This window comes from Toxotes jaculatrix, chromosome 8 (genome assembly GCF_017976425.1).
Source record: "Toxotes jaculatrix isolate fToxJac2 chromosome 8, fToxJac2.pri, whole genome shotgun sequence".
Classification (NCBI taxonomy): Eukaryota; Metazoa; Chordata; class Actinopteri; family Toxotidae; genus Toxotes; species Toxotes jaculatrix.
Window position 1 is genome coordinate 22,795,894 of NC_054401.1, and position 26,471 is coordinate 22,822,364.

The window sequence follows — 26,471 nt, forward strand, 5'->3', positions numbered from 1 at the left end:
ATATTTTCTCCAGAATCCCCGGCATCTTTTAATTACAAGCCTATTTTGGTGCTCGGCATGCTCGTCTGCGGATATTGAGGATATTATCCAAATAAATGGCTCTGAGAGGTGTATAGTAATAGCAATGCAAGCAGCAAATAGCTAGTATAACCCTGATCAAGACGAGTGCTCTGAAGAGAAACTACTTTCAGATGCTTCTCTTTTGATTTTGGATATAAAAAGAGTCAGCTCCGCTGTAGCACCAGATGTTTAAAAAGCCTGTTAGACGTTCAAATAGCCTGGCAAACAATCAAAGTCATTCAACATAACAGGTTTCTCACGTGAACGTATATGTTTGTCTTATGTATTTTTATTGAAGCTCTGTTAGCATTCACACAGTTGTATATCGGAGTATTTCATAAAATAAAGCCAGTACAAAAGAACACAGAACATGATGAACCAGGAAAAACACATTATTAACATAGTGTTTCCCTAAAATCCTCAGGTTTATTTCTCACAGCAAACCCCATTCTTTTAAGCTGGAGGGAACCTGACACATCATTTAGCTAACGTTAAATTGAAGGTGGTATTGGTGTCGTAGTAAAATTTTCTCTGTTTTTAGACCATTAACACTGAACAGTGTTTGTTCTTCAGAGACTCACTTTGAGGTGATTGGTGTCTCTAATTTGGCTCTGAGAACATCCAATATCATAGTTAAACAGTAGTTAAACAGCTATGAAGTCTGTTAACTGACTCAATAATGTCAATTACACAAGAATACCTAGCTTAACTTAGCTAACACTAGCCAACATTAGCCAACATTAGCCACCATAAGCCACTGGTCATAGCAAACCAAGTGAGGCTGTAACAGCAAAACCCCTGAGTTTATTCAATTCAGAAGGGCTGTTTTATTTCAAATGAATTAGACTTTTCATTCAAAAGGGAAAGAATGTGTTATTTTTTTCTTTCAAAAGTTGCACAGTGTCGCTTTAAAGTTCCTGTGGCTGAATTACATTTATCACATTGTGCAGAAACCTCCAGGGGGTTGCTGTGGAGTTTACTTTTGGAATCGTTTAACTCGTGTAGCATGTAAAACTGGATTAAGCCCAGCATTTATGGAGCGTGTGTATCTCTCCTACTAAATTAACAGCCTTAAATTTCCACTTTCAGAAATCAGAGAAGAAGGGTTTATTTGAAAGAAGTGTCAAAAACAAAGTCTATAGAGAATCTCCTGTTAAACATGAATTCATCATATGCTTTAATGCACTTGTTATACAACACTGCCCATGCGTCAGTAAGCAAGGTAAAAGGTTTTTTTTTCCCCATCCATTTATGTTCAGTGTTTCTGTGATAGAGCTAAAGGCCAGATAAGGCAGTTCTGAAGTGTCTTCATACACTCGGTCTGCCTGCTGGCCTGCTGGTATTGGCAGCAAAAAGTAACACATCTTGCAGGCATGGATCGCTGGCTGGCTGTCTGACTGACTGTGTGTGTGTGTGTGTGTGTGTGTGGGTGTGTGTGTGGGTGTCTGTGTATGTGTGTGAATGCATGGTTAGCTGGCTGACTTTCCGGCTGGCGGTCTTGCTGTCGTTGGATTATTTGGCAGCTACAGGCTTGCTGGCGTAGTTGCTCTCTGGTCATCTGTGTGGGCAGACGCGTCCTCTTTGTCCTATCCAGACCTTACTTGTGCTCATACTGACACACACACACACACTTACTCACCGAGGTGGCACAGCTACTACTGTGACCTTCTATGTCTCTTCCTCTTTTGGCACCTCTTTTGCCTCTCTCCTTCCTTGCTTCCTCTCCTCCACTGGGGTGTGATCTAAAATAAGTAGCGGAGGAAGTAGCTTGATTACCTACGTACGCACACCACAGGTACATTTGTGATGATCTCATTCAGGTGAACAAGTTTCATCTTCTGAAACCTACTAAACCTTAAAATATATCATTAAGAATCTCGTCGGTGTAGGCATGGTCCGAGGATGTAATTTTGGGTGATATGAACAACGGTACAGATTGTGCTTGAGAACTTCTGGCCTCAAACATATGATGAATCACAACCATTGTGCGCTCCCTCTTGCAGAACATAACCATGCCCACAAGGTGGAGCTGTGGATTGATTTTTGATTGGACCATGTGTCACTGTCAAGGTCAAAGCCGGGTGGCACCTGCAGACTTCCTCTCTGAAATCTTTATTATAACAGAGAAGCAAATGCAACTAGTTTGCATCACATTTAAAAGGAATTTTACCAGGATTTTTAAAGAAATGTCAGATGTTTTTGGAACCTGATCTTTATACTGAGTACTACATGAGTATTTCTTTTGATATCTTACCTTTCATATTTACAATATATGCCTTTGTCCTTCACTACCATACTAAAGCCTGTAGACAGCCATGTTTTACAGAAGACACAGCTGAGTTCTACATTTTTTTCCCCTCTGTTTTTAACTGTGGGTGGGGAGAGAAATATTGGTTGGAAACTAAAAGGATATTGATCTCTGTAGCCCCACCACAGCTGTCATCTAACACTGTCACACCCATCTCGTGTCCCTGGCATCAGTGTCAGCTTTCTCTACGGTAGGTTAAACTAATGCTGTTCTCCCTACACCTCCCAAAGCCCTCAGGGAGAAGCCTCAGGGTGTCCACATTGGGCCTTCCCACCCCTCCCTCTACTTCCCTCACCTCAGCACTTCTCTTCCTGTACAATCCAGTTCAATACTCTTCCATCCTACGTTCCTCATCTCCTCTCCCCCCTCAGCAGTTACTCACAGTCTGAAGCCAGCACAGCAGCTCTTTCATCTTTGGATTTCAGTGCAGCAGTCATTCCACTGTGCTGCACTATGCTCTTTCTCTCCCTTTGATGGCATGCACACTGAAAAAATCCTCTTTCCTAGACTCTGACTGGAATCTGGTCACTCCAGGACACCGGCAAGTGGTGGGTCACCTCAGATGAGGTCAAATAAAGTCTGTTTGTCTTCATTGTTGGACTTTTCAGTGAGGTTGTCTGAGTTCTTCAACCTTTTTCATTTCTATGACAGGTGTCTGTTGCCTTACCTTACCTGTGGGGTTTTGCAGTTTAAATGAAAAGCCCGGTTGAATTTGAGGGTTGAGAATCATGTTTAGAATCATCTCTCACAGTCCCACACCAGCTGAGAAAATATTGGATGCTTTGGATTCCTGTCCAAGACAAACACTGGTCATATATTAGAGGGTTTTATTAGTGCAAAGAAAGCAGCAGCCCAGAAAAGAAATATTCATGTGAAATATGTGAAATGGCTGTGGCCAGGTGATGCTCTCTCAACTTCCATAGCTTTAAACTATTGATCTGTCAACTGCATGTATACCAACTATACCAAATACTTTAAGTTGTCTCCTTATAAGCTCTTGATGATAATCTCTTTATCACCACAGTAGCTTTGAGAGACTTAATACCTGTATCATCCTAAAGTTGTTACTCAGTGGAAAGTATTTGAAATCTTTGTCACTGAGCCTGTTAACGTTTGAGGTTGAAAAGAGTGAAAGATTACAATGGCACTAAGTAACAGCAAGTAATAATAATCCAATCCACCTCAGCTGTACTTTTGCTGCATTTACGTCAAATTGTTTAAACCGTAATTAGAAGCAGCAGCGTGGGAAAAACTGTTCGCATGAGTCCTCGACTTAAATCTTAATTCCAAGTCTGATATATTGGGAATTTCTGACAGCAGGGATGTCTCCCACTGGGTGAAAAGAACTACAGCGGTGTCAACAAAATGGCAAAATGGCAGCAAATACACCACTACTCCACCTGGAGTGCAAGGATCCAACAAGGAAATGCTGTACATTATTGGGAAATTAATTTACAAAGCAAGAGGTGCTATTGCAAGTATTGTGTATATGAAACCAGACAGGTGGAGGTGGGGTGTTGGAGTGAGAAAGCAGCACAAGCAGTCAACAGCAGCATCCAGCAGGATGGAGTGAGCAGCACAGGTAGTCAGGGAGGAAGAACAGGGAAGAAAGAGGAGCTGGCAGCTCAGTCAGATGTGTAAAACATGACTGGGTGCTGGGTGATCTTTTTCTGACTATGTAGCATGACTGTGCAGGTTCTGTCTAAAGGGAATAAATCATACCCAGGGTGGAAATGAAGAATATATATATATAGAAATGATCATCACACCAGCTCCGTGAGGCTTGATACATGGGCGGCTATGACCTGGTGAAATTAGACTACTGAGACAGTGAGACAAGGTTTTATTTTCCTCCAACTAGTTATTAATAAGATTTTCACATTAAAAGCAGAATAAAAGGACAGATTGTCATCTTTTGACAATATGCCACAATTGGCAGCCAGTTCAACAGACCAACTTAATCTCACCATTGTTTCCTCTTTTCACTATATTTAGGCCTACTCATATTTCAGCCAGTGATTGGCCCACACAGAAACATGATGTACAAATGCATTTGAAAGTTTTTTTTTTACTTTGTGCATGTCAACATTTGGCAGAATACCATTATAAATCATTACCTATCACCTTGTGTTGCCTTATGAGCAGCAGCTCTCAGCTGATGGACAGCAAGTCTGTCCTCACAGTCCTCTCTCCTGTGGGCTGTGTGGGACGTGTGATGGGTGTTATTTTGTTACCAACACATAACACCCCTTTTTCAAATGTGCCAGATTTAATGACAGGGATTGTAAGACAGTGTTTGTTATGCATTTCTGTGAGGGAAGACACGTTTTGACACATGTAGCTGCTCATTTCAGCCCAGGTGTGTGCCGCACATGTAGGTCGCGTGTGTGTTCCTGTTCCCAGGTGCGCTGTAGTCAGTGTTAACTTTTTTTTTGGGTGGAACAGCCTGCTCCTCTTTTCATATTTAACCTTGGAGCATGAGGGCCAGCTTGAATGAGTCACTGGGAAGTGGCTTGCGAGGAAGTAGAGCGATGAAGTGCAGTTGTGTAGGTGAGGTGTGTTCAGTTTAAGTGGATGACGAGCTGGTTAGATCCCTACGCACAGTACTCATTTTCAACAGCTGGGCCTCTGATCTTAAATTCACCAACTGTAGATGCTCTCACACATCGGAAAAAGCTTTTTTTTTCTGTCGCTCTTGAAACATTATTTTCAGCTCCAGTCCCTCTCCCCCTTATCTCAGTTGTACATTTTTAGGTGCCTTTCTCCTCTGCTTTCTCAGAGAGGCTTGTTTTGGCTGTAACAGATTGGCCGGCCCCCTCAGCTTTCCCTGGCTGCCAGTGTCTGGGCTGCTTGTGTCGGTGTGGGTCAGTAGCTTCAGGCTGTTTGTTGACTGCGCTGGGAGACGGAGACGGGGAGGCGTAGGGGTGGGTGTCAGGAGGACAGCAGACAGTTGTTATGGGCTCGGGCTCTCTTCTCTAAGCTCATCACTGCTACTGTAGCTCCTCACTGCTCTGCTCTTTACTTCACTCCATCAGCTCTTGACGCCCTCCCCTCCCGGTCGAAATCCCCCTTAGTGATAACTCCCACACACTCCTCTCTGTCCTCCTTTTCCCTTTTGTTCTTTGTCCTCACACCAGTCACTCTCTTTCATTGCCTTTAGCTCTTTTTATCTCCTTGTCTTTATATTTCTCTACAGCGAATTTCCTTTTTTAGTTGCTTCCGCTGCAGTTTCTACTGCTTTTGTCTTTTTTTTGTCTTTGTCATCCCTCTTTCTCCTATCCCTCACTTCTTCTCATCTTCCCATCCGATATCTGTTCCAGCAGTCAGTCAAGTCAGTCAGTGTCACAGACTGTTCAGTCAATCAGACCAACAGTCAGTGCTGTCCTGCAGAATGTCCCCCAGTCAGGAAGTTGTCCATGTGGACAGTTATTTAGACAGACTTGAGTCAGTCTCTGCCTGTGGCTCAGACTTTGCATGGCAACAGGCCACCGGAAGAAACACCAAACCAACTACACCTCATGCTTCCAGCCCAACACACACACACCATCTGTGGCAGATTGCAGTTACCACACTGGTTACCGTGGTGCAGAAGAAGAAGAAGCAGAAACACATTTGCTTTATAGTGTATGTGTGAATATAAAATAGAGCAACTTACTTGAGACATAATTTGAATTCCCTCTTGGCTTTGCAGCATCTGGACAGTTGTAGAAAAGTGTAATTAAAAGGAAAATATTTGGGGGTTTTTTTAATCAACGTTATATCTGAATATCTTCTTAATAACATTGTTTAGTAGTTTTGCTAGTTTTGACCTTACAGTCGCAGATTTATTTTTATTGAATAAACCCTGTGTTTTGCAGCCATCCGTGCTCAATATAATTGGGAGGGAATATAGAGTATTTGTGTATGTATGTGGGAATATGTATGCTTTTTTGATGCCTTATTTTTTACTTTTCACTGGTTTCTCCTAGTTGATGAGTCCACTTTCCATGCCACTGCACATACAAATAGAATTCACCCATACACACTCACACAGTCTCATAGATTTGTGTTAGTGCACCACTTGCCTCTGGTGGAATATGTGAGGGTAGCTAGTTTAGATGGATAAAGTAGTTTTCATGCAAAGTGTCAAGGCAGGGGTGGGGCTAGAAAGGTGTCCAGGGATGGCAACCCCTATAGCCCCTCCACATTGGTAGTTGGCTTGTTATAGTATCACGGATGGATTACTGATTCTGGCTCCACCGCGTACAGACCCCCTGAATAACAACAAAGAGACACAAAACAACCACAAAGAGGCTGAAAATGACCACAAAGACACACAAAACGACCACAAAGAGATGTTAAACAACAACAGAGATGCAAAACTTTTCCATGTCTGTGTTAAGGGCTCTGTTGTTTCATAATCTGTTCATGGCTGTAAGATATTTGGAGCTACAGATCTTACTTTTATAACTGGTATCTAATGATATTATTTCACAGTCGAATGTTTAAAGTTGTTTATTTGGCATTCAGTTATTATTCTCATGTACTCTATTTGTTGTTGTGGTTCTTTAAGACTGTGCCCCAGTCTGACCCTCCCCCAAGTTTCTAAATCCGCCCTTGACTCAAGGGCATGTTAGTTTCTAATAAAATAACACTAACTAGGCATATTGTGCAAAAAAGCACAATAATTAAAGCTTCAGTCTCATATGAATGTTTTTCACCTAATTACCACTGTGAAGCTCAGGCACACAGGAGGCGTAGTCATTTGGCTCATCATTGGGTTCCTTTTAACCTGATTGTCCCACTGTGCAGAAAATATCTGTTTATATATAGATAATACATTTAGAGACTCAAACACATTAGCCTGATGAAATGAGACACAAATTAGTTACACCATGTATCACCAAGTGAACCGAGCTATTCCTGTTCGACAGTTATTATTATGCCTGTTTGGTTGAATGCTGTTCAGAGACACAGACATCATGCACCAGAATAAAGTGGAACGCATTTACATTTTTTTTTTACAGTTTAGGATTCATCACTTTATTTCACTTAATTCCTTTGTTGTGACCAATGACAAACTACTGTAGTCCATAGTATGCTAAAAAAAAAAAGCTGTCTGTTTCCTGCCCTCCCCTTCTTACACCAATGTCCACACCTTCACCCACTCTACCTCCAGGACTCTGATGGCCCCCCCAAACCAGAAGGCATTCACCCTCCAGTGTTCTCTGCCCTGCGTCAGTCCAGAGTGGTGTCATCCACCTCCGAGGAGGAAGAAGCCCTCACAGAGAAGTTCCTCAAGATCAACTGCAAGTACATCACTGATGGAAAGGTGAGATGAAGCTCTACAGTTATGTGTATGTGTGTGTGTGTGTGTGTGTGTGTGTGTGTGTGTGTGTGTGTGTGTGTGTGTGTGTGTGTGTGTGTGTGTGTGTGTGTGTGTGTGTGTGTGTGGGCCCACTTGTTTACTTGGTCACATTGATGTCAGACTGACAGAGTTCAACAGTGTGCTGCTTTTTGGTTTGTTGTTCAGCACTATCACAGCACTTTTTTTTTTGTTTGTTTGTTTTTACCATAACTACATCAATCGTGAATTAAAAAACAAATTAACAGGTTGAAAAAACATATAATACATGGACTTAATAATTACTTTTGGATATGTTAGTATGGATATGTTGTGGTTGTTGTTCTGGTTTGATTCAGATCAGGCAGAATGACAGCCAGCTACCAGGACGTCCTACATTGAAATACACACAGAGTCCACCCAGTTGGTCTATCACTGCCTGCCTGTCTGTGTGTGCTCCAACACACAGGGAACTGTCCTGCTCTCTCTCTCACACACACACACAGATCCATGGTATTGAACCACTGCTGATTCACTCCCAGGTACCAAATGAAAGCACTGAAGTGGTCAGTGCTGCCAGTCAATAACTTCTACTTGATTTAGGACATTTGTGGTTGCAAATGGATTTGGCCTCCGGTTGTTTATGTGACGGAGGTGCTCTTGATTATTTTTTGTGGTAGGTAAAGACGCTAAGCTGTTTTTTATTTTATTTTTATTTCATTTATTTATGAAAAGCACTGATGCATCTCATCGTCCCTGACCCATTCCTCTCATCTCCTGCGTTGTTGTCAGGGTGCGGTGAGCGGGGTGTTGCTGGTGACACCCAACAACATCATGTTCGACCCTCACCGGATGGATCCCTTGGTTCAGGCCCATGGGTGTGAGGAGTATGGCATCATGTGTCCTCTGGAGGAAGTGCAGTCCGCTGCCATCTACAAGGAGATCACTGACGCCAAGATCAGAGAGGCTGTCCCAGAGTAAGAGAAAGCATAGATATACTGTATGTGCAAGTTCTGTAGCAGTAGGAGACGATTGCTATATGTATTTATCCTGTACATGTCATTACTTAAAATATATGCAGCTATAAAAGCCAACACTTGATCTCTAACTCTGATTTACTCCTACATAAATTCTTGCAGTTAGACATTATATCTTCATCTTCATTCTTTCATTCCATGTGTATTTTTCCCACTCACAGAAATGCAGCAACTTTGTTGTAATCAATGTAATTCTCTGCTGCACCCATGGTCAGATTGCATCAGCATCCAACCAACAGTTTAATCCCCCCCCCCCCCCCCCCCCCCCCGCAAACACACACATACCAAAATAAAAAGGAAACAGCAATTACACCGGGGTTAATGAAGTATGCCTTCACCTCCTACGTTCTGATTGCTCACCTCTTTATGCAGTAGGAAGCAGCCACTTCAGATTCACTTGTGTTTCCTCCCACAGATTTGTCTGAGTTTTTTTTTTTTTTTTCTTTTCTTTTTTTGATTGTCTTTTACTTAGTGTTGCTGAAGCCAAATTTTTTGCAAGGACAAATATGGTGTATCATTAGAAACCCTGTGGAGTCATTGTTTTTCTGTGTCTTCTGGTGGCAGCAGGGTCTGGGCAGAGCTGTATTTAGCTGGTTGAGTGTTGCCCGTGGAGCAGTTATTGTGCTAGCAAATGACTGTCCTTTTTTTTTTTTTTTTTTTGTGCCAGGCCCAGATGTTTTCTCAGCTGTGTTCCATTGTCTTTGTCTCCTCTGTCTCCTCTCTCTTCCCTCTCGCTTTCTCTCTGCTGACCCCTCTCTCTCTCCCTTTCCCTCTCTCCCTTTCTCTCTCACTCTGTCTGAACACACAGCTGAGCAACAAGTGCCTGCAGGATTTGATGCTGTGCAGTGTGATGATTATACACAAATGTGTTGTCTGTTTGCATGTGACCTCATTAGAGTTTTTCAAGAACAAGAATCTCTTAATTTGCCAAGATTGTGATAGAAAGAGAATATACCATTACCCAAAAATGCAAGTAATGCCACAGTATTTATGCATTCCAGGGACATTATATCTGTCTGTGCTGGTGTTGTCAGCGGCTGGAATTTTCATGTAGTTGGGATAATTGTGCTGTGCATACTAAAAGAGCCAGCAATGAAAGCACAGCACACAGACTTTTACAGCAGGATTGGAAGGTTAAAAGGTTTTACTCCTCCCTTGAAAAACTGATCCATCACATTCTGAAACAAAAGGACTTGCAGTGAATGGACTACACATGCAACTTAAACCACAAGACCTGCTCATGTTTCTAAATTAAATCCAGTTAGACATGATTCTTTTGTCAGGCAGCCAATTGGTCAAGATTGATCAAAGCGTCCAATACCATTTTTTTAACAAGAAAAAGTCCTTTGAAGGCTACAGTTCTTTATGTTGACACATAAATGAGTGAATTTTGTTTTGTTTTAAATGCCCCACGTCTGTAGTCTAATGTTTGTCCTCCTCCTAGCTTTCCAGTTCTGTAGAATTATCATGTTGTATTTGCTGAATGATGATGTTTTTATGTTTGTGCTTGGGCTTTGCATCTAAAATAGCCCTAGTCGGTTGTTAAAACTGGGTCAAGCTCCATAAACACTGGATCCTACATTTCAAATAACACAGCTAGTGTCTTTCATTAAACCCTTCATGCGTTATAAATGCCCATGTCTGTCAAACTCTGTGGACTCGGTGTGTAACTCAGGCTGTAAAAGTAGAAAATGTGAATTGTCACACCCAATCTGATCAGGGTTATTTCCTCAGACTCAAGACATTGTACAGTTGATTTTACAGGCGAGCACTGACAATAACAATCAAACTGATCTCCACATGTAAAATCAGTGAAGTGCTTAAAATGAAAATGGTCAGTTCACCTACATCATGTTCATGTCACGCATGTAGAGAAATCATCTAATTATTCCTTTCTCACTGAGTTGATTGTGTCTTATAGCCTCTCTTTCATGTTTCCAGTGACCTGGAGCCTCTGCCAGCTGAGAGACATCCCTCCCAGCAGAAGGACCCAGAGCATCGCTTGAGGGAGCCAGGGGCCAACGACAGTGGCAGCACGGCCCCACGCAGCACGGAGGGCTCCATCTCCGAAGACGTCTTCACTGAGTCCGAGCTGTCCCCCATCCGAGAGGAGGAGCAGGCGTCTAATGAGGACCTCCATCTGGACAAGTCCTCTGGCGCTTCCACAGAGTCCGTGCAAACCGTCACCCAAGTGGAAGCCACCAGCACTGGCTCCCAGGCCGCAGGTAGCGCCCACGGCTCAGTCAGCCAGCCAGAGGAGCCCCCCGCGGTGACAGCAGAGGACAATCCACCAGACACTGCCACAGAAAATAATAGCCAGTCCCCCATGGGATCCAAGCAGCACAGTGTAGAGAAGCCACCAAGCACACCCACTACCACCAGCAGCAGCACTAGCCAGGCCCAGGGTCCCAGCAGCAGCTCCTCTCGCCCGGGGTCCCAAAGCTCAGCCACCCCTGGTGCCACAGACACCACCTCCGTCTCAGCCAGTCCACAAGGGGATGCCAACGAGGGGACAGATGTCTCCAAAACGGACACTATGCAACAAGGCAAGGAGGAGAATGTAGAAGAGACGCGAAAGGACAGCTCACAGAACTCTGCAGAGGGTAAACATATGTACTTAATAAAAGTTAGAAAACATATATATTACAAATGCACATACAGGACATTTCAGGTGATGAATCTGGCCTCATGTTCTCCTTAAGCTGCAAGTCTACAGCCATATTCCTCTGAAAAGTATCAGAAAGCTTCTTCAGGATCACTTCTGTCATGTTGTTTTGTGATAACCTTTCCGTTTCCACTCTCCCTTGCTGCTAGTAATTGGAATATAAAGACGAAGGGAAATGGCAGCCTCTCTGGTGTTATCACCTTGCAGGAGCTAGCTAGGCTTTATGGGGGCTTTATGCAGCTCTTTGATCTCTGGCTTTGGTGGTCTGGGCCACTCCTCTAGGCGATAAGCTAAAGCCTGTCAAACACCACAATACCACAAACACACCTAGCGCCCAAAGGGGAACCACAGCGACGATTAAACCCAAACATCAAAACATCTTCTGAAACAGCATTCAGAGAGGTGTTACTTGCGTTTTACATCCCTTTCTGGTGTTGATTTCATGTGGATTTAGACAAACACTTAATTGCACAAAGGCTGGAATACTTATGTCTTTATTGAAATGTTTAAGATTAAAGGATTGATATATGTGTTAACCCATCAATCACAAGTAGTCAATCAGTGCTTTATTTCTGGTCATGCCAAACATTTGATCCATCCCACGTTGGGTAGCAGACATCAGAAATAAAACAAGACTTTGTCTGGTAACACATATACAAAGCCAAACGTGTCAGTTTTAACATTATATATACATATAAATACTTTCAAATGGCATTTTAACTTAAAAAAACACAAAAAAAAAACAGCTGAGCTATATATATTTGTTCATATGAATCTCACATGGTTCCCAGCCCATAGTATAATATATTTTATAGTGCTAGTTTTCACTGATTCACACATAGAAGGATTTATAAGACCTTGGCCCCTGGTTGAATAATCAAGCACAGGACATACACAGCCATGAAAAAAAGTTTTCAGTGTGTTTGAAAAAAGTCCTTCAGGCTCTTACTTTTACCAGTGATTCCTCATAAAGTTCTCCATACTGAACGTCTTTTATAAAACCTTTATTATACTGTACATAGAGGTAAAGGTATAAGTATAAGTATTTGCATGGTTCAGTTTATGTGATCCAGCATTAAATTGGTAAGTGCTATATATCGTATAGTTTTAGAATGATTTATTACAAGTGGTTTTCATTCATTTCACAGGGAAATCAGCTTTTGGTATGAAAATAAACTTAAAGTGGTAGTTTATCCATCACAGTGAACAAACTGTGTCTTTTACTGTAATTTACATTATTGTGCTAGCTGCACAACAGCTTGTTCAATACAGAAAGTGTCCATGTTGATAAGTTAGAGGGTCACGTGCATATTGCATGGTGATAGTGCATATTGAAAATTAAATTGTCCCGCTGAGCTGTGTTGTCTAAGCGGATTAATATTACTTAGCCTGTCATTATTAACAGTTATGTGCAGCCCAACCAGGAGCCGACTGTATGTACCAATGTAATGTCACTAACACAGTGATCTCATTCAGCTTCCTGGGTCTGTGACTTTATAATAGGCAACTGATATTGTACCATGGGCAGAGGACTGGCTGTCACTATTAATTATGGTGTGCTACTCCATTTATTCCTGTTATCTGTATTGTTTCTGCCACAAAATGATTAATACCAGCTGACGTAGCCAGTAAACAAAAGGACAGAAAACTGGGTCACATAAATAAAGCAAGTATAAGAGAAGATAATACAGTGTTAATCAAGAAGATGAGTTTTGTTTTTTTAAAAACAGACATTTGCACAAACATGAAAATGGTATCGAGTCTATTTCCCAAAATGTCAAACTATTTGTCGCGTTATCTTGGCCTATTATGGGTCATTTCTGTGTCTCTCTGACCATGTTATTATTTCCTTTACCAGGTACAGGGTCTGCAGAGAGGCGGAAGCACCGCTCTCACAAGTTCCTGTGTCTGCGGGTGGGGAAGCCCATGAAGAAGACGTTTGTTTCCAATGCCAGCGCCTCCATGCAGCAGTACGCCCAGCAGGGCAAAAAGCATGAGTATTGGTTTGCTGTGCCGCAGGAGAGGTCAGTACCTCTGCTCCGCCTCCCACTAACCCAGCACACAATGCATTTGAATACAAGCAAATCATTTCTGTGATATCCTAAATAATATACTTTAAAATCATAAACCCTTTGCCGTACCTGATTCTATGGAAGTGTATTTAAAATGGAAGAAATACAAAAATACAATATACAAAAGGATCCTAATATATCCCTAACAAACCACAAAGTCAACTGAGTTACTGAGGCACCTCACCTCCAGTCCTTTTAATATTTGAAACCAATCAAATATGCACTCTTTGTCAGGTCTGACTCCCACTGCGTCATCTGCCCATCTCCCTGAGCTGCCTCTGCCAGACAGCAAAATGATTTATTATTCATTCATTCTGCAGGGAAACAGACACGCACTCTTTATTCCTATGCTGGGGCACACATACGACCCGTGCAGCACTCAGGATCTGCTACAGCAAGTTGTCTGTGTGGTCTCATCTAAGCTCATATTTCTTTAAATGTTGTATCTTCAGAATGCATTTAACCCACAAAGATGTTCACGAACTCTTTCTAGCCTGCAATGAAATCTGTAACGTTTCACATCAACTGAAAATAGCCTTATCTTGTTTATGTGTTTCATCAAGATGCAGAGAAGTGTGGGTGTACAGTTGCCAAGTCAGCAGCAGTCATTATAGCTACATTAGAGCTCTTCACACTGGAAGGAGACACGTTGCAGGAAAATATGTGCCTCCACCCGAGCTGCGTAATGTGTTTATGTAGGGAATTCATTTTTAATTAATGTAGTTCTAATAGCTTAATTTGAAGAGTCACTTATCTTAAAAAGCCGGTCCTTTGAGTCAGATCTGAAATTGATTGGACATAGCAGAGTCATTGGTCTCTGGTTCCATCTAATAGTTTCTAACTTTCACTGTCTTTTTCAAGGCAAAGGGACCGAAATGGAAATGAAAACTTTCATTAGGTGAATCACATCTGTTATTTGACCAAAGTTGCACAGCATCTGCCCTGTTTTCGGGGACATGTGTCTGTAGTCTTGCAGCAGCAACACATGTAGTGTTCCCTCTGGCCACTAATCACATTTGAATCAGACAAACAGGTGTGTACCTTTTATTTAAATGCCTCCTGGTTATGCAATGTGTAGACTGCCTGAGTGCAGTAATGACACCGAAACCCTCCTCACTTCATTATCCACTATGAACGTCTGAAGTCTTGCTTGTTAAGGCGTTGTTGTTTTCATTCACAAGTTGCTTGGCAACAGCATTTCCCACCTGGAGAAGAAGTTTTACTGTGATGCACGCTACTCTTGGGTATGATAGCCCAGGGACATGGCAGTTTTAAAGCTAGCATTAAAAGACAGGGTTACTACTCTTTTTTTTTTTTTTTTTTGGCATTGCAGGAAGGCTAAGGTGTGTGGGAGGAATGATCATAAGCTTTTCAGACTGACAACACAGCGGTTCATAGTTCTTTTCTTCAGACACTGCTAGAGCTGCTGTAGCTTGACCTAGATGGGAGGCGACCCGCATGATGTGTCTTTAAGTGTCCTGGCAGTGGTGTGGGAAGAAAGGGAGGCTATTGAATGAGCCATATACAACCATGACGCTGAAATAAGCTCAGCCTACTGAGTCTGCCACAACTCTTTCATGTCTACCAGCCATAGCAGTGTGTGACACAGGCTGTCTTCTCTGTTTGTTTGCAACTTTTTCATGACTTATGCTGTGGTATCACATAATATCCTAATCTGTTTACATGATTGACAAGAAAAGGCTTCCTCATTATGTAACATGTGAAATATAAGGTCATTCCAATTCATTCATTTTGGAACCAAGCTTCTTCTCACATAGTTTTTCCTGTGTCTCTATCCCCAGGTCAGACCACCTGTATGTATTCTTCATGCAGTGGAGCCCGGACATGTATGGTGAGGGGGTCAGGGGAATGGGACAAGAGCCTGGGTTCATGGTTGTCAAGAAGAACGAGGTGTCAGAAACATCTAAGGACGAGCCCATCACTGACCTCAATGTGAAGGAATGGGAGGTAAGGTCTACAAAGCTAAAACCGCTCACTCACCTTGCTTAAAGTGCACCTGCTGTGTTGTCTCACGCCTCACAGACATGGATTAAGTATAGTTCTCCACTATGGATTAATCCATAACCTGTGAAACCAGAATATTATGTTGTGTATTGTTAAGTTTAATCTTTAAATTACTGTGTTGATTTGCTTTCATTATGCAATGCATAGTGTAGTTGTATTGTGCTGATCTTGGTTTTTAATCCATCAGAACAGTGTAGTCGTCAAGTTTTGTATTCTGTTTCTGTACTTTGCACTTCTGTGTACTGCTGCATATTTCTTGATTTGATGGTAAATGTTTTTATGTGACATTTCTACCACATGTAAGTTGTATAAGTTGTGTGAACACTTGCTTTGCTTGGAAACGTGCCTCTCTGAACTTCCAACCAAAGTGTTTTGCATGTTTGTGTAACAGTTTACTCTTCTTAATCGGTGTATTGTAGTTTCATCACATGCTTGACTGTCAGTGGTGTTGGTCAGCATTTGGCATTTTTTTGCTGAATGGCAAAAGGCTGTCACCATTATGAGTTGTTCGGCATATGCAGACAATGTGTAATGACTGAGCAACTGAACAGTTTGTGTTTTTTTTTTTTTATCAATGAAATCTCCCACTCTTGTGGCACTGACGTGGGTTTAATAATTCCTCTTTTTTTGTAGATTTGCAGAATGTGGAAGTAAGTCTAGTTAGCATGGGCAGGGGTTGTCCATCTGGTTTTTCAGCACTGTTAGTGCATGTTGCAGCAGTACGTACAGCGTGGATGGGTTTTGGTCAAATGAGATTGTTTACAAGCGTGTGGATAATGAAAAGGATGCATTCATTGTATGAAGAAATTGATACGACGGAAGCAGTGGCCTGGATTTAAATTTTAATGTAAATGAATGATGTAGGAAACAAAGTGGACTGATTTGTTTGTCCCGGATGTCTGGCAAACAGAGGCAAACATGATCAATGACATTTGAATAAGTAAATAGGAACCTGCTGCTTTCGTTTTTCCTGTTGACAGTACATGAATTTTAACTAACACCTTCATGGAGCTTTCAGGGACAAAATAGATGTGTTTGACTAACAGAGTTTTGTCACACAAAAAAAATGTGTTTGACAAATAGACTTATTTATTCATTTATTTATATGATTTGAACTCATATTTTGACTTGAAACTTTTTTCATTTTTTGTCACTGGCAACATATCAGCCAGTCTCTGTAGAAAATATCCCTAATGGGATAGTGGTGTTACTGTGTCTTTAAATCCTGTTGTTTGTGGGACGGAATCATCATTTTTTTAACCAATAGGTAGCCGGGTTCTCTCCTGTCCCGTGTTGTTATTGGATTTTAGCGATGTCACACAAATCATACGTTATAGAGACCCCACCGGAAAAAATGCTTCTATTTTAGTCAAGCAGGCTGGCAGGCTTTATACCTACTCCGGCTGCTTGTCTCGGGGCTACGCGGGGAGAACTTAAAGGATCTGTAATGTGACTTTCCAGCTTCAGCCTCGCCCAGAAAGCAAGACATGTTTTCTCGGACGGCGAAAGACCAAGACACACGGCTGACCCCAAAGTATACAAGTGTATGTTCCATGTGTTTAGTTCACGATTTCAGTCTCCAGCGATGTATATTCATGTGTGTTCTCTTGTTGCTGTTGTTATTGTTAGCAAGCCACGCTAGCTCGCTAGCGAAGCTAACTAGCTTGCTAGCCTTTAGCCGGTCCGGTCTAGTTCAGTGACTGGTGTTAGACAAAGTGGTCACTATCTGGCTATTTGGCAGTCAGGACAGTGCTCTCAGCTGTTGTCTGCCTCTTGGCACCGTGTAATGGGATGTGTGTGGCTCCGTAAACTGTGTGAAAGTTTGCAGGGTTAGGTGGCAGCTGAAAGACACAGCTCCCATAGTCATTAACAAGTTTCTTTAACGTTAACCACATTATGTCACAGCCATTTTTCAGTGATCACTTATGAGTTTAGCTTATAGGTTGTTAAATGGCTGTTAATGAGCCACTTGTGTTTTATGACCCAGTGTTGAACACAGTGGTCATATCTAAATGCTGTCCTTTTCGATTGATCTCTTCTAATAAAAGGCATTTGATTCACATTGAGAAGTGCAGCGGTTTTTAGGGGACAAATGTACCAGAGTTCCTTCAGCTGAAGGTGAAGGGAGGCACAGATGCATTTTTTATGAGGGCTGTAGTTTACCCTCTCTGCTGCATTATTGAGAGCTGTAAAGAGGCAGCTTGTCACCAAAAAAGTTATTTACACCAGTAACAACAAGGTGAGTAAAAGATCTGTCTCAGCTGTTTAAAAAAAAGACCAAATTAAAAGTCGCTTATGACATAAGTACACTTAGATTGTTTATTTAAGACCCCTGTTTGAAGATGTAATCATTACTGAAAGATAAACCCATGTGTGTGACTGTATGACTGTGTGCATGTATGGTTTTTGTGAGTTTGTTTATCTCGTGCACAAGGCTTTAAATATCTTTACTGTACTGAGACACAGTCGACTACTAAACGCCAACGTTTGTTCAGTGGCAGCAGCTCGTGGTGGAGTATGCAACAGCGTGGGGTGGAACTTTGTTGGACTGTAGCCATGCTTAGTAGGTCATTGTGTTGGTCTGTCTGGAGCTTTGTGGATTGTTGTTCCCGACAAACAGAGATGCATCAGCAGCTGGATCTCAGCTATTTTTTGTGTGTGTGTGTGTGTGTTTCAGCATTGAAATCTGAAAACTAAACTAAAAGGAAGGTTAGCGGTTCTAAAGTTTGTTTTTCGCTGCAGTGTTTGGTCCAACTTGGTGTTAGATTCTCACTAAATAGGCTTAAATCAAAAGGCAGTGTTTAGTTAAAAGTGCAGGTTTGATAAACCTTCTTAATACAGTGAAACATATTACACAAACATGCAAAATGACTCTGTGCTCTGAAACATTTCACCCCTGTCTCTTTTACCCCAAGTAAAGCATTAACAGTGGCCTTAAGCCATCTTTGCGGTATGTTTTTTCAAACCTCTAACATCTACCTTGTTGTGAGGAGGAGTGTGAAGTTAACTGGAAATCACACTGCTTAGTGCGCACAATTCCTTCCAAAATTCATCCATTCCTCCCCATGGCCAGCAATAGAACTGGCAGAGTTTTATGTACCACCTGTTCCTGTCTTTGTACTACCAGGTAGTGTCTCTGACGGAGTACCACCGTCGGATTGATGCTCTAAACAGTGAAGATCTGCGCTCACTCTGCAAACGACTCCAGGTGCCCTGACCAGCCCTTTCTGCCCCCCCCCCCCTCTCTCTCTGCTCTGCCCAGACCTGCTGCTGTCCGCACCATCGTGGTCTAATTTAGGCTCCAGACTACAGGCTTTAGCAGCAGCTGCTGCCGCTGTTGCATAGTAACACCAAAATCACATTTCCTCATTGCTTTAAATAAAAGATTGAATAGGTTTCATGAGTGTTTGAGCTCACAAAACCTATTCAAAACTTTTTTTTTCTTTTTTTTTTTTTTTTTACGAATGCTAAATGTTTATCAGTTCATTACAGAAAAGTTGGCTTGTTTGGAGTGATTAGGTTTTCACGTGACAGCAGCCTTATCTCCGTGTGTCAGGCTTTCCTTCTTAGACCCAGTTATTATTGATATTTGTACTGGCTAGTGACAAATATGTATGTAGTTTTCATAGGCCACACAGAAATGGGCATGTATTGGGTAAACAGGTATTCCCCTTTTTCTTAAAAAGAAAATTGTCTGATATCAGATGAGCTGAATTTAAAGCTTGTGGCATGCATGAGCACAAAGCAAGAGACGGTCAGAGTATTGAAGGAAAAAGAGATGGCATGTCGGTGAGAGGGTGGAAGTAAGACTCCCCGACAGGGTGAATAATGTTTTCTGAGGACAATGAAGATAGGCCCTATTTGAATGAGGACTGAAACATGAGAGCATCCGAGCCACCAGTGGCGAAGCGCTCCACAATCAGCCTCTGTTATCGAGAAAGATAAATAACCCAAACAGTCCGCTGGTCAGAGAAAATGTCAAACAGTGGAGTGCAAATTATTCATTGGCTTGATTTTCTATTCACTTTGCATTCTCCTCTCCTGGACAGTGTCTGCCCGCTCTCCCAGTTCTGCCAAACCAGTCCTAGTCATCTGGCACTGGAGAGTGGCAGGAAGATATTCAGCTGTCATCATCAAATTGTTGGATTAGCAGTGTTTTGTGAGCGAACACTGTGTTTATAATTTTAGCAGGCAAACGGCTAGATTCAGAACACACAAATGTTGAACATTTAGTTTTTGTTGCTGACGTTGGGCTGTGATTAAACTAGTTTCTCTGTTACCTGTGTAGATGAGCCCTTTCTGCATTTTTACCTGTTCTAGTCTGAGTCTGTGTAGAAACAATCTCAACCTATCACAGGTTTTTCAGCTTGTTAGTGGGTACTGCTGTAGATAACCTGACTAGTTTTACCTGTTCTATCAGCCTGATAAGATGCAAACCAAAACTGTAGACTGACGACTGTAGCTATCATAAAACCCATTCAGTGTGTGTGAGTGAGTGAGTGAGTGAGTGAGTGAGTGTGTGTGTGTGTGTGTGTATGTATGTATGTATGTATGTATGTATGTATGTATGTATATTTCTGACCTTTATTTGTGCTTGTAGATCACCACCAAGGAGGAGGTGAACTCCAAGCATGGCCCATCCATCAAGACAGATCTGGAGCCAGAAACGTTCAAACCCAACCTCAGAGAACCCAGTGACCTCCTGGAGGCCGACCAGATAGAGAAGGTAGAGGCTGTTTTACTAACCTGTTTTGATGTAACAGTACACATGCAACTCTGCCAAATAACAAGCAATTGTATCTATTTTAGTCAAGTATTTTGTGTGTATTCATAGCGTATTTCTCTCTGCCATACAGCTCCATTATTGTAGGAAAATTATTAATAACACAGATACACTGTTGCATTGGGTTATGACACAAAATACTGTTACTTGTACTGGTAGTTGTATTTTGAGTCAGTGCCACATACACAGTTTTGCTGCCATAAATACTCACTGGGGCACTAAATATATTAATCTGCTGCCAAAAATAGTTCCCAGCAAATGCACAATTTACTGCTGTTGAGTAACGTTACATTAAAACTACAGTACCTAGCTGCTTTTGGAAATGTCTTAGCAAGTGATTTAGCAGTTAACACTTACCAGAAAGAACAGTATTTATAGACAGAATTGTCAGTATGTAGGTGACCTGATAACTCCTTTCATCAGGCGTGGAAACCACTAAACTGTGGTTAGAAGGTTGTTCAGTGGAGAATTACAGATAACAGCTTGTAGTTAATTTATGATTCATGATTACAGCAGAGAGCATGTACATAAATCTTTTGGTTTATCACATGCTGAAATATTGAAAATGGATATGCAATGGAAAAGTAGTTTATTTGAAGACAACACCAGCATTGAGTCTCATAAATAATCAATGGCAAAAAAACAGCACCTGTTCGATAAACAGGAAACAAACATTTTTGACTCCCTAACCTTTGTTGTTGATTGAGTGAGGTGTCGTGTATGCCTCCCAGCCATTAGAGACACACACATATGAGCGCACACACACAGAGCTCCAAATGAGTCCCAGTTGGCATATTGACCAATAGATTGCCAATATGCGGCTTCCCTTAATCACCCTGAGGACGGAGCTCTTAGCTCAGGCCCGGCTCACAGCGGAGCAAAGGTGAGCCCAGCCGGGGCTCATCTCCTCACAGCTTTGTTCCCAGCCTGCCGATTACACGACTGCTTCAGCTCCACCGCTGAAGGATGTGCTGAACCAACAAGAGAAAGAACAAAGGGGCCGATGAATTATTGGAGAACACGCAGAGCGTTTAAACACCGTTGTTTCATACATCAGAAAATGGTGCCGCGTACTGGAAAAAGTTGCCACTTTAATTCCATGTTTTAGTCAGTGTCTGTTTTATCTGGCCATTAAAATGACACATACACTGTACTGCTCCTCCAGCACCTTTGTCGGCTCTATCTCCCCCATGCACCGCAGCCACTGTTAATCCTTCAGTCTGTCAGCAGCAGGGCAGCAGGCTCTCTCAGGGAGTGCTGGACCTCTCTTTCTCTTGCAGCTGCTCAGTGTGTTTGGAGCCCTGTTACTCTTCTTTAAACACCAGATGGTGTTAAAAGGTCACTGCAGATGTAATTGAGCATTGGTGGCTGTGGCCTTTCTGTTTTTCATTTCCTTTCTCTTTTTTTTTTTCTTCCTCCATCCTTCCTTTTTCATTATTATTTCCCCCTGCAGCTTGCCAAGAATCTCCCACCACGGACCATTGGGTACCCGTGGACGCTGGCCTTTGGCACATCAAAGCATGGCATGAGCATTAAGACGCTGTACAGAGCCATGCAGGGCCAGGACACACCAGTGCTCTTGGTCATTAAGGACAGCGACGGCCAGGTAAGCTGCAGGCTCAGCAGAAACACACCGTAGTAGCATAGTGTAATGTGTTGAAGTGCAACTTCTGAAGATTTTAGCAATAATAATTTTCTAATAACCAGGTGCTCTTGTTACTTCAGGTATTTGGTGCGTTGGCATCTGAGCCCTTTAAAGTCAGTGATGGTTTCTATGGCACTGGAGAGACCTTCCTCTTCACCTTCAATCCAGAGTTTGAGGTGAGTGCCCTCCTCGGTTTGAAGATGTCAGCCTCATCCCCTTATCCCTGCTTGATTTTAAATTAAAATTAAATTAGAATTACATTAGGATGAGCTGTTATGTTTTGTTCCCATCACCAAATGGCAGACACAGTTAGCACCTAGCAGGTGAACGTAGTGTAGTGTTTAGCAGGTAAAAACCCAGGTGGTTCTCTCTAAAAGCAGGCTGAATACATCAGATGGCCATAAACACCACTTCAAATGAATGCTAATATTGCTCGGTGTCTGCCGGATGGGTAAATAGGCAGCTATAGCCTAACATCAGCTTTACAAGGTGGTAATATGTCTGTGTTGTGTTTACAGCTTGTTCTGTTGCACCCAGTGACTTAAAAAAAAAAAAATCAATCAATACTGCTTTGAAATGTATTGTTTTTGTTAAGCTGGGGACAAGGCAGCCTCTGAACACACACACACACACACACACACACACACATTTCCAACTCAGTGCTATTGTGGGAAACTGGAAATATTTTTGGAAAATGCTGTGTCAGGAAAAATGTGTATGCATAGTGCATGAGTTAATACAGCAGGCCTAATTTACATAACACACCAAACTAAAATAACGAGTAGTGTGATGCACCATGTACGATGTAGACTTGATGCATGTGACCCTCAAACACACTCTGCTCTCCATACGTTTTGGTTTGTTTTGCGACTCAGTGGTGTTTTGTAACTTGCATCCTTGATTCTGCTCTGTTGTGTTTTAACACTGAGATTTTAGACTTAATGGATTCAGCCCAGGGACTCTGAAATGAATGGGCTGAAAGCAACAAATCGACTGTGCCAGTTCTCACTGGGATTGTCTCATTGTACAGCCAACAAAAACTTACCCCACAAGAATAGTTTGAAAGATGCTACAATCATAAAACAATTAATCTCTCCTCATTAATGTCTGAAGAACTCAGTCTCAGTCTGCTTTGAGTTATATGTTGGCGTATCAGAGAGGATTTCGACGTAGCAGCCTGATGATGAGATGTTTCCTTCGGCTGTGTCTGAAAGTTGTAACTGAATTATCAGATGTTAAATTTGGATCCTCCCACTGAGGTAAACATGGGTGCGTTTTATTCTCATCAGGATAAAGACTGTTGTACAGAGGATATTAGATTATGTCAACATTGAATATGTCAAGCAGTATCTGCTAATGCATCCTCCATTGTGTCTGCAACAGGTGTACAAATGGACAGGTGACAACATGTTCTTCATCAAGGGAGATACGGACTCCTTAGCGTTTGGTGGAGGGAGGTGAGCCCTAGCTGCTTTTGAAGGATACACTGAATAACAGAAATCTAACATTTGTAGAAACACAAATCTTTATTTGTGTCTGTTATTGAAACTGCTACCTGATACCTTGAGATAACCTGACTTCCTGTCGTCTCTTCTCTTCTCTTCTAGCGGTGAGTTTGGCCTGTGGCTGGACGGAGACCTTTACCACGGCAGAAGTCACTCCTGTAAAACATTTGGGAACCCCATGCTCTCAAAAAAGGAGGATTTCTATGTGCAGGACATAGAGATCTGGGCTTTTGAATAACAAAACAGTCTATCACAGGGAAAAAAAACAAGTCCTGCAAAGGGCAAACCGAGGAGTCCTCCTCCTTTAGAACAATGGCAATGTCCCAAACCTAACTGCACATCACCAAGGCTCCCCAGGCCGGAAGCCAGCTATCGGATGCTTGTTGTGCGTTACTACTGCAGTTATTACGGAGCTTTTTTTCTTTGTGAAAAATTACCTTTGTGTGTATCTTGTTACAGCCTTGTGCAGCGTCTTTGCAGAGCAGGGGGAGTGTGTAAAATCAGTGACAATGATGGTGAAAAGACTGTAAGATGAGCTTGTATCAGGGAGGAGGAGAGGAGAGGGAGGCAGGGAAGGGACCATCAGGCCTCGGAGAGGAAAGGACCATCGGAGCTCCTCTTTCCCAAGAGGTGGTGAAGATGATGGCGGCTGAGGTTTGGGACTGCTACGAGAAGAGAGAACTACCCTACTGCTACAGATTGTGTATCTGAACTTCACAGAACCTCAAGGAGTCCCAGCACCCTCTCAAATCCCCAGCACCCTTTCAAATCCCCAGCACCCTTTCAAATCCCCAGCACCCTTTCAAATCCCCCTAGAACTTTGTTCATTCGGTAGGATGTTACTCACTGTGCTGTCAGCCTTGACGGAGAGAGACCCAGTTAGAGGGGGGGGGAGGAGACAAAAGCTGATCACATTCCATTCCTCTGGATGATGGTGGAGTGTCAAAGTAAAGTTGTGATTCGTGGTAAAACACCAATATACAAAACACATCGGCAGCAGGATACGATGACACTTAACTCAGAGAAGAGAGAATATTTACGGGAGTGGGGGGGGGGGGTGGTTAGTCTTTTTACAGTACAGTTTTGGGTTGTCTTCTGAGGCTAAACTTATAGAGTATTGTGTATTGTAGTCCTCCTGTTGTTCACTGTCATAGCACACCATCTGAAAGCACATAGCTATAATCAGATCACCCATCGTCGTAATGTTCTGTTCAGTGGGTGTACGTGTGAGTCCAGCTAACACCGGCTCCTCTCGCGGGATGCTGGCTGTACTGTTTGTAGACAGTAACGTGTTGCAATAGATTTGTGGAATATGCAAATAACTGTCCTGTGACCTCAAATACCTGCAGGTCGTGGCACTTTTGCCGCCGCCTGTTGCTCTTTCAAGAGAGAAACTTGTAAAGCTTTTACGTCTTGATACACAATTGCTTTTCTGGGTATCATTTGAAAAGCCTGAGACGTGGTTAACTGTTTTACATGCATATATGACAATTATATATTGGTATATATGATTATATATGGATTTATATAATCATATATATTTTGCTGTTAAGTGTGACAGTGATCTATTTGTGCTGATATTTCAGCTGTTACAATATAATGTATATTACCCTGTAAATTAATGTTAAAATAGTAGATTTGTTCCTATATATATATATATAAATACATAATGCTATATAAATATATATATATATAATAAAGTGTGGTTTGGTGGGTTGCTTCTAGCACTTTAATCTGGTGTAAAAGCGTCAAAACCAGGTTCGTAGATTCTCTTAGCAGTAGCTGTACAGTACTTTTTTTTGTTTAGATCATAAAGATGTTAACTGTTAGTAGAAAGCTTGCTGCTACCAATATCAATAAGGGTATGCCCTAATGCTCTGTGTGTCTAAAATGGAGGATTACTCTGAGGTAGGAAGGGGGGGTTGAATGTGGTGAAATGCTACAGAAGGGCTCGGTTTCTCTCCTCATGTGGCTGTCAGGTGAGTCTCAGTAGGTACAGGTAGGTAAGCAGGCAGACTGACCTCTGACAGGCAGATGAAGATGGGTGATGGGAAATGTGTACAGTACGTAACCCTCCCCCGAGGAGCTTTCTTCCCCCCTTTCTGGTCTTCCACACCAGTATTTGTGTCCTTGTGGAGAGTCACAAAGAATAATATGGATAATTCTTCCAATTATTTCACCAGAATACAATGTACCAGTGATGTATAAATAACAATAAAGCTGAAATAATTGTTGTAACCTGGGATATGACTGAATTTGTGACCTTCATTTATTTACTTTTTTATTTTGCCTCTTGTTGAATCCTTTAGGTCATGAGAAGTGGAGATGGACGGTGGCCTAACAGAACTGTAGAGATGAACTACTTGTGGCCTGTACTTAATGTGTAGCCATATAACTCAAGGCAAATGGAGTCTGGATTGAACCACAGGAACTGGTGTTAAAGAATACTTACTTATAAATACATTATAAAACTCAAACTAAAAGGAATAAAAACATCAGCAGTTCTTCCAGTTAATAACTGGACTGTTGAAGCTCTTGATGCGGCTCAGTAGGTTGGCTTTAATTTCATTCTTAATCAGAGACTGATGACAGAACACTGAACAGCTTTCCTTGAGTTTAAGGAAATAGACTCCAAAAGCTAAAGGTAAATTTTTAATCAGAGAACAAATTCATTGTGACATGGAATGGAATATGATTGGCAGACACAAGCCAACAGAAAAAAAAAAAGTCCTTGAAATGACACAGTGTCAAACCGTGCTCTGATCACTAGCTGTTAGATTCACTATGTTATGACTGGAAAAAAACATACTTCAACATCAGTATTCCTTCCAATCTTTTATTCAAACCAACCCAGATAAATAAAAGCTGCTAATACCAAACTAATTCGGAAAACTCTTGAAATCCCAACAACTCGTCGCATTCCACTATAAATTCTCCTGAACTTCAATGCAAAAGCACAGCAGAGGATCGTAATCCGGTCTATTGAGAGCTTAACTGTTAGAGGCAGAGTGATAAACTGGGCCTCAGTTCAAACATGGCTCCTTCAGC

The 26,471-nt window shown here is 42.0% G+C and overlaps 1 protein-coding gene across 3 annotated transcripts in view; it reads left to right on the forward strand.

Moving 5' to 3' along the window:
- oxr1a (oxidation resistance 1a) overlaps positions 1-25,660 on the forward strand; it is a 61,454-nt gene extending 35,794 nt beyond the window's left edge. Inside the window, exons 5-15 of one of the 3 annotated variants that reach the window (XM_041043794.1) lie at positions 7,527-7,679; positions 8,484-8,668; positions 10,670-11,331; positions 13,252-13,417; positions 15,268-15,433; positions 18,618-18,698; positions 20,091-20,216; positions 21,727-21,879; positions 21,999-22,094; positions 23,302-23,375; positions 23,526-25,660. In XM_041043794.1, coding sequence (XP_040899728.1) covers positions 7,527-7,679; positions 8,484-8,668; positions 10,670-11,331; positions 13,252-13,417; positions 15,268-15,433; positions 18,618-18,698; positions 20,091-20,216; positions 21,727-21,879; positions 21,999-22,094; positions 23,302-23,375; positions 23,526-23,661 — 1,998 coding nt within the window. In that variant the 3' untranslated portion in view covers positions 23,662-25,660. Of the gene's footprint in view, positions 1-7,526; positions 7,680-8,483; positions 8,669-10,669; positions 11,332-13,251; positions 13,418-15,267; positions 15,434-16,611; positions 17,035-18,617; positions 18,699-20,090; positions 20,217-21,726; positions 21,880-21,998; positions 22,095-23,301; positions 23,376-23,525 lie in introns of those variants that run through there. The other 2 variants (XM_041043795.1, XM_041043796.1) reach the window with 2 other exon arrangements.
- Positions 25,661-26,471: the final 811 nt, after the last annotated feature.